This window comes from Anopheles darlingi, chromosome 2 (assembly GCF_943734745.1).
Source record: "Anopheles darlingi chromosome 2, idAnoDarlMG_H_01, whole genome shotgun sequence".
Taxonomy (NCBI): domain Eukaryota; kingdom Metazoa; phylum Arthropoda; class Insecta; order Diptera; family Culicidae; genus Anopheles; species Anopheles darlingi.
In genome coordinates this window covers 83911153-83918652 of record NC_064874.1, presented here as the reverse complement: position 1 = coordinate 83918652, position 7500 = coordinate 83911153, and the positions used below count along the sequence as shown (strand labels likewise).

Genomic DNA, 7500 nt, shown 5'->3' with positions numbered 1-7500 from the left:
CACCGCGAGTCCCTCACTCACTCGTAATGCAATTAAGATCTTTTGCGCACAGCACGTGTCAGCCGAATACAGGCGAGTGCGTTGTCGCGTCGGAAGTCAGTCACTCTCTGGCCGGTCTTTTGAATAGACCAAAAGACAACTAGCTCCAGTTCCCTCCCTCCCTTCGAGACAAACGCACCACGGTACGTTACCCGGGTGGTACTGTGCGCTGTGAACACCCGCGGTGGGAGGTTGAGCATAACATTTGCCAAATATTGTCGTTAATTGTTCGCAACGGAGTGCGTGAGGGCACCGATGAGCGTAGGGGACCCTCGACGATTTTGCTATTCCCCCGGTGACATTTAGACGCGATGTCACCGAACCCTTATCCTCGCCGGTGGCGTGTGGAGGGACACGGACGCATATGAGCTGCTGTGAAGGGGGATGCTCAGGATCAAAAGGACTCCCGTGGTTGCACGATGCATTTTGACACTTTAAAGGAGGTCACCGGGAGGCCGTGGAGGTCTGCGTTGTTTGTGGAACCATTCTTTGTTTGTCGTTGAATCGTTGGTTCGCCCGTTGTTTTTTCTTTTTGTTTAATTCGTTTAAATGAAACTCCTTCTTTTTTTTTTGAAAGCAAATTATGGATCCTGGAACTCTCTGGGATACTGGCTGGCTCCTGCTACTTCTGGTAGCCGCCCACATAACCTCACAAAACGCTGGTTCCTGCGTAGTAGGCGGTAAAATCAATTTTCAAATCATTGAAGCACCATCACACAGTAGGCATCGATGGAGGCTCCCTACCAAGAAATATGCTATCGAGACCGTTTTCAGCGAACGTTCATAAATACCCAACTCCGACCGTGTCCTCTCAACGATCGACCTTCCGTACCTCGAGGCCAAAGGCAATTATTTACCTTGCTGGAAAAGCAATTTTCCGCAAATTTAATTTCCCCATACACCGAGCAATTAGGGGGCATAAGATATTGGGTAAATAGGTTTAAACTGTCCTGCCCGCCTGTCTGCCTCTCCGACGACACGAGCGTCAATGTGCCGGGTCCCTAAGCTCGCTCCAAACCGCTACAAACTCTCTTTCGTTCGCCATCGTGTGTGTGACCTTCCTCCCTAGAAGGTGCTTCTTATGCGAAAGTATCACGACACACGACAGTGTGAGAGATGGAGAATTTGATGGCAATTCTCGGCGGACATGCCAGCACATGCCCGGCCGCAAGGCACCATCGCAACGCTGCCGCAAATTTTAGGAATAAGTTTTCGGGGCCAAGGTAAATAGATTGTTTCAATATTAGCTTTAGCAGGAGCAGCAGCGAAGCACGTAGCCTCGGGAATGGTGGTGGCGATATGGAGCAATTTTCCGCTGAAGAAACAATTCCCCCCATACCATCATGCTGCTGTGCGGATAATAATTTCCACGCTTTTGCAGTGAACGGAAAATTGAAAATTGAATACGCCATTGTTAAATTGGGTTTTTGTTGGATAAACATTGGCTTACTGTACGCCGCGATGAAAATGGTTGGCATCACGCAGTGCTGCGTTGCGAAGTAGTATAAAAAAAGACCACATTTTGGACATTCAATTAAAACTTTCATGTCCATTATTTGATTACCATCCTTAGTCTGTGCCGTGGCAGGTCAAGGATCCTCCAAAGTGTCACGATGATAACGGTCTGCCGAAGTTGTCCAAAGGACTCTTTTGCGCTACCAAAAGCACCGCAGTGAGTGGCCTTCTGCTCTACAACTTCGATCATGCGATCGATTTCTGGTCATTGCTCTGGACAACCCTTTTATGTGCTTCAGCTCATGCACCATTTTCCTCTCCTGGTGCTTGATTTAAGTTGATTTTGACAAGCGTAACGTAATATCCTTTCCCCAGTAGGTTTCACTCCCAGCCGAAGAAAGTTGAAGAAGAAAGTCATTTCCCATCGGAGGGAGCTGATGCTGTTGCCGTTGCTGCCAAGTCAAGGCAGCTTATGCATTTTCATATTTTCTCAATGCCACGCTGCCACTTTGCTCGACTGCTCGCTCCGTGTCCTTCTGGGTAGTATGGACGGCAACAGTGGCGGGTTCCCATAGGTTCACGGGCAACGTGTGCGAGGGAGCGGAACGTCTTATGCGGAATGGTTTTTAAAGTTGTGCGGCAACGGAACCGGATGGTGCTCGGTCTCTTTCTGGTCTCTTTCTTTTCGGGTCGGCAGTCCACTCAACACGCAAACGAATGCTAATGTGGTCGTTGGTGAGGCATCCAGCACAAGGACGCGATTCTTCTCGCTACTCAGGACTCGAGTGTCTTTTGCCAGACAATCCTGACGAACCGGGAATACCGATCGAACGACTGCCAGGACTGCCACCATCTTCAGGCTTAAGCACCCATCGTACTAGATGCGTTTCTCAAGATTCTGCCACCGCATCCCCTCCACCAGAACCGAGACAATTTCTACTGAATTCAATTAGGATCAGCATCAGCACAGACCCGGCACACCGGGCACTGATCTCTTCGGTCTCGGTCTTCGGTGCTCCCTGATGGCGGGATTTGATTGGCTGTCATTTTGGGTTGGAGGAAGCGGGGTTGGTAAACCCCAGGTCACCGGTGATTGTCTCTTTGTTTGATTTGAAACCGGTACCAACCGTCGGGCACCGGTGCAGAAAATTGATCCTGCATGAGCATGATGATTCGATTACCGAGCGATAGCTGAGGGACCTATGGAAATATGGGGTTTGACAATTTTTACACTGGTGACTGAAATTCTTTAGACAACCGAGCATTAGATACGGGATGGCATGGGCTGGATGATCTCTTATCGGTGACCCGTCGCACATAAGACATGATTTTGATTCAATTTGCAAATTATCCTTTGCTTTTCTCAAACCGTGGTTTGATGGAAGGTTATCCGTTTTCTTTGGATCATTTCAATTCAATTGTACTTGAAGTTTGATTTTAGCTTTTGCTGTTGAAGTTACCCTTCGATGGGTATCTCAAATCTTCAACATGCATTTACAGTTGTTTGAATTTCTCTCTTTCTTTATATTATTTGATAATTATAAGTTTGATATGTTAGATAAACAGTTTACTACAACTAAATACTTGCAGTTCAACACAAATTAAGTAAGTGAGTAACATTAGAACTTGAGGATTCTTGCAACTTGGTGCTTACGTTACTAAAGTTTTATTAAATATTTATTACATATTTTTAAAGCATTTCAGAACTCCGTAATTACCTCTTCGCAGGTGGTTCAATATACTAATAATACATGAAAAAGTAGAATTTGTTCACTTTTACATCACTTTACCGTCACGCGTCAGCATCGGTTGCTGTGATTAGCTGTTTTGTCAATTGTTCTACTTTATCTAATAATGCTTCCCATAACATCGAAATTCCCCAGAGCTCAAATCAAATCGCAAACAATCTACCACTCTCAACAAAAGTCCTTTTTTTCGTTCTTTAGGCTATCCTATGTTGTCCCTCCACACCATCTAAATGATGTTATCAATTGCAGTCTCATCAAATGGCAATAAAAATCCACCGTACCCCACCCTCCAATACAAGGACACACCCAACGCCACACAAAACGAAACGCAAAGAATATGTCGCATCGAATAGAGTACCGGCGACGGTACGATTGGAAGGGCGTACCGCCACGCCATCTAACGGACCGTCGTCATCCACTTTATGTCCCCGGTCATCCCGGGCATCCTAAAATCTCTGGTCGATTACGACGCCGTTTGTTGTTTGCGGGACAACTGACCCTTCGCCGAACGTCAGAAGAAGCCGGAAACAGGAAGCTGAACTGGCTGGCTGGCTAGGGTGCCGCACCAGACCAGCTAATGACATCAGCAGTTTACTCACGGAAAGGCGCAGGAAAATTCGGACTTCCGGTCGTCGTCGTCGTGGGGTGTTTGTGGGAAATACGACGAGGACATGTCGCGGCAGGAACGCGCTGGAAGTCGTTCCTGGGTGAAACCTCTAGTTGGTGAAGCAAAATTAGCATTTAGCTTGGAGCTAAGGCGCCGATGTGCTGGAACTGAAGAAGTGTAGGATACGAATCAGAGTAGGATGCCGACCCTCCAGATCCGTGGCATGCGTAATACGATGACGCTACGACAAGCTGTCCTAATGAACATCTCCGTTTCCCTGCCGTCCTACCGTCTTCTCTGCATTATGCCACGCTCCATTTACTCGGTCACTCGTTGTGCGCCGCGCTAAAAAGGATGCGGCTTTTTTATGTGTTCGAAGTATCTCCGCTTCCGAGTGCTCCAACGCTCTGACTGCAAAGCCTTGGCTGCGGTTGGTTTGACGCACTCGAGAGCATTTATCATGCAGCGTTGGTGGCGGTGTTGGCCCTTCTTCCGGTTTTTTTTTTGGCTTCGAGATCTTTTCCTTTTCGGCATAGATTTGTGCCCGGTGCCAAAATGTTGCAAAAAAGCATCTCTTTTCGCACCCCTGGCCAATCCCGAAGAATACAAACAGCAATAGGTTTAGCCCTCACGCCGTTACGCGTGCCGGTCGGTTGGCACAAAGGACACAATGACGCAAAAGAGAAGAAAGGGGGAAACTACCCCTTCCAGAAGCGAAGGGAAAATGCATCCGGAGGAACAGTATAAAAAAAGAAATTGGAAAGGCCTCTAATGGGATGATCCCTTACACAAAACAACCGGCACCAAGCTAGTCCTTGATGGTAACAGTTGAACAACAAACAGCTAACCCAAAAAAAAAGTGGAAACACTCCGCACACCACATAATGCCACCGGAACCGCCTGCGGTTTCCCAAAGTCATTCCGTGGACCAAGGCCACCAGCCACACGCTTTCGTTTAATTGATGGGCCGTGCTGCTTGTGGTCAGAAGAAGGGGGTGATGATGACGATGATGATGCATGAGCCCTTTAACGCTGGAGGCAATTCGTACCTAACTGATAGCCTACCTTCTCTTGAGGTACATCGGGGGTACTGCTCCTGCTACTGCTACGCGTGGTTTTTTTTTACCGCTGCAAGGGGTAAACCCGATTGGTGGGCTATTTATTTACATGATTAACAGTTAACCGGCACTGTTTCCTCGGCTAAGCAGTTCGGTTACACCCAGTAGTAAGTAGAACGCCCGCGATGCACTCACAAAGCAAATTGCCCTCGAGGTGTCACGGGTGTCGTGCTGGTGGTCTTGGTGGTGGGTCGAAGTGATTAGCCGGTTCAATATGTTACACTTTTTAAGACCCCGTGACTGGTAGCTGCTGTTTTGCAGTTTGTTTGTTCATCTGGCTAGCTGAGCCGCATCATTATGCGATGTACAGTTGGAGTAAAATATGAACCACGGATTTGCGTTAGTTGGTTGAACAGTTGGTTGTAGAGTGAAATGGAATACTGCAAACATCCCTCGCACTAGGCAGTACCAGGGCATTGTAACTTATCCTGCCTGACGATTCACTGTGCAACGATGATCTTGATTCTTCAAATTCCACTCTAAAACCTCCAAAACACACCAGTCTCTAGACGATATTGGAACTTTATTATTCTTCATAATATTACCTCAACACGATGATAACATGCTTAGCTCAAATCAACCGGGTACATCGGTGTTCCCTTAACGCCCAGCCCAGTCACCTTGAACAGTGCACCGGCCGGTGCCGGTTGTGGCGTCTTGAACTCCTTGGCCGCCGTCGTCACGTACAGAATGTCCAGGTTGGGTCCACCGAACGCCGCCGACGTTACCTGCTCGCACGGTAGCTTAATCTCCAGCTCGACCTTGCCCGTCCTGCGATGTGGAATCCAAAATAAAACAACAATATCAAAACACCGTCCCAAAGACGAAAATCAAACGCACAGCGTCGCTCTACTTACACCGAGTTGACCTTGTAGACGGTGGATCCACCGAACGTTGCGACGTACAGCGAACCCTCGGCATCGATCGTCATACCGTCCGGCACGAACGGTGGGCGCTCACCGTCGATGCGGAAATCGATCACCACCCGCTCGTTGGCTGTTTCCCCGGGCGAGAAGGTAAACATCTTGAAGGTTAAACACCTCGAAAACAACAACAACAACAGCAACAACCCCGCGAGATACTTACACAAATCACCATTCTCATCGACGTGATATTCCTTGACGTCCAGATCGCAGGAATCGATGTAGTACAACCGATCACCGGCCGCATTCCAGCAAAGACCATTCGAGACGCCGATGTTCTTCTTGAGCGTCACGAACTCACCGGCATCCGCATCGTACCGGTAGAAAGTACCGAGCCGCTTCTCGAAGATGTCACCCTTAGCCTCGAGCCGCATGGTGCCACCGTAGAAGCGGCCCTTGCTATCGATCTTGGCATCGTTGAAGCGATTGTCCTCCAGGTCATGCTCGACCTCACCAACCGTACGGACGAAGGTGGCCGTCTCCGAGCTGCCATCCCAGTCAATCAGCGTCACTTTACGGTCGGTGCCGATGATGAACTGGCGATCGTTGCCCTTAACCGGGGCGATGAACGAAATCACCGGGAAACCATCTAAGGAGGCGAAGATATGCATTAGTTACATGAGGTTGTGATGATAGTAGGTTGTGACTTGATAGTACTAGGATATGCTCACCGATGGTCGCGTTGTAGGTCTTGTTCTCGGCGTAATCGTAACGATGAATCGAACCACCGTAGATGTCGTTGTAGTACAGACTCTGGCGCTCAACATCCCAGTGTGGACCTGCCAGACGCAGAACAAGAAACGAACGGAATGAGTAGGACAATTAACAAAGCGTCCGCAAGCGTATAATTTCTGATCATGACCAGGGTCTTGGCCGCGATGACCAACAGACCACGACCACCTGCACTAAACACAAGCACTACACACCTTCACCGAGCACCGACAGCGGAGATGGGAGCTGCTCAACCTTGTACGAAGCCATCGTTCACAACACGTTGCAGAGCTGTTTGTCAAACCGTTACCGAATGGTTGCTATGATCGAATGAAACACCGGCCAACCGGCGACAGAGCATTCTTTTATACCTTCCTCGAACGCCAGATCAGAGCGTTACCGGTGGCCGCCTAAAAGCGTTACGATGTGTTATCGCCAACGCGCTGTTCTAGAGGTTCGTTCGACGCCACAAGCCGTTGCGTTTCAAATCCAAATCGGTCCGCTCGGTTCTCTCCTTATCAGCTCCGTAGGGACACGTTGCTGTTAGGAACAAAAAAAAATGGTGGTATTCGAGTGACCGTTTATCACTATCTCGTCATTTGGATGGCGGGACACACATTAAAGGATGCTTCGACGTCTGTTACTGTCAGAGGGCGCGGAGGCTTATCTCGATCTCGCCCGAAATCAGTCGATGCTTCGGTCGTAGATCACATGTCGATGTCTTGGTACCACGGTTCACAGTGAAGGGAGCTAGAGAGAGTCTTTCCATCTCGCGATAAGCATTCAAATCGTCTTTTTGCTGCCTAAAACAAAATAGAAAAAAAATCTCAAAAAGACACTTCATTGATAGAGTGGTAAGTATCCGGTCTGGTTCAGAGTAATCTTGGTAACCCCTGCCA

The 7500-nt window shown here is 48.5% G+C and overlaps 2 protein-coding genes across 2 annotated transcripts in view; one reads left to right on the top strand and one right to left on the bottom strand.

Annotated features, from left to right (window-relative positions):
• LOC125950429 (diencephalon/mesencephalon homeobox protein 1) overlaps nucleotides 1-7500 on the top strand; it is a 55863-nt gene that overhangs the window by 34884 nt on the left and 13479 nt on the right. The window lies entirely within an intron of this gene.
• On the bottom strand, nucleotides 5534-6926 carry LOC125950444 (regucalcin-like). Its single transcript, XM_049678444.1, has 5 exons — nucleotides 6817-6926; nucleotides 6562-6669; nucleotides 6054-6479; nucleotides 5825-5963; nucleotides 5534-5738 (listed from the first exon to the last, which is right to left on the bottom strand). The coding sequence occupies exons 1-5, from the start codon at nucleotides 6869-6871 to the stop codon at nucleotides 5534-5536; spliced, it is 933 nt and encodes a 310-aa protein (XP_049534401.1). The 5' UTR covers nucleotides 6872-6926.

Excerpts from the sequence above, each read along its gene's own strand:
- LOC125950444 (XM_049678444.1), bottom strand. The coding sequence starts at position 6,871 with ATGGCTTCGTACAAGGTTGAGCAGCTCCCATCTCCGCTGTCGGTGCTC. Across the intron at positions 6,670-6,816 it reads GCTGTCGGTGCTCGGTGAAG|GTCCACACTGGGATGTTGAG; the intron begins GTGTGTAGTGCT and ends TGCGTCTGGCAG. Across the intron at positions 5,964-6,053 it reads CGATGAGAATGGTGATTTGT|CCAACGAGCGGGTGGTGATC; the intron begins GTAAGTATCTCG and ends CCGGGGAAACAG.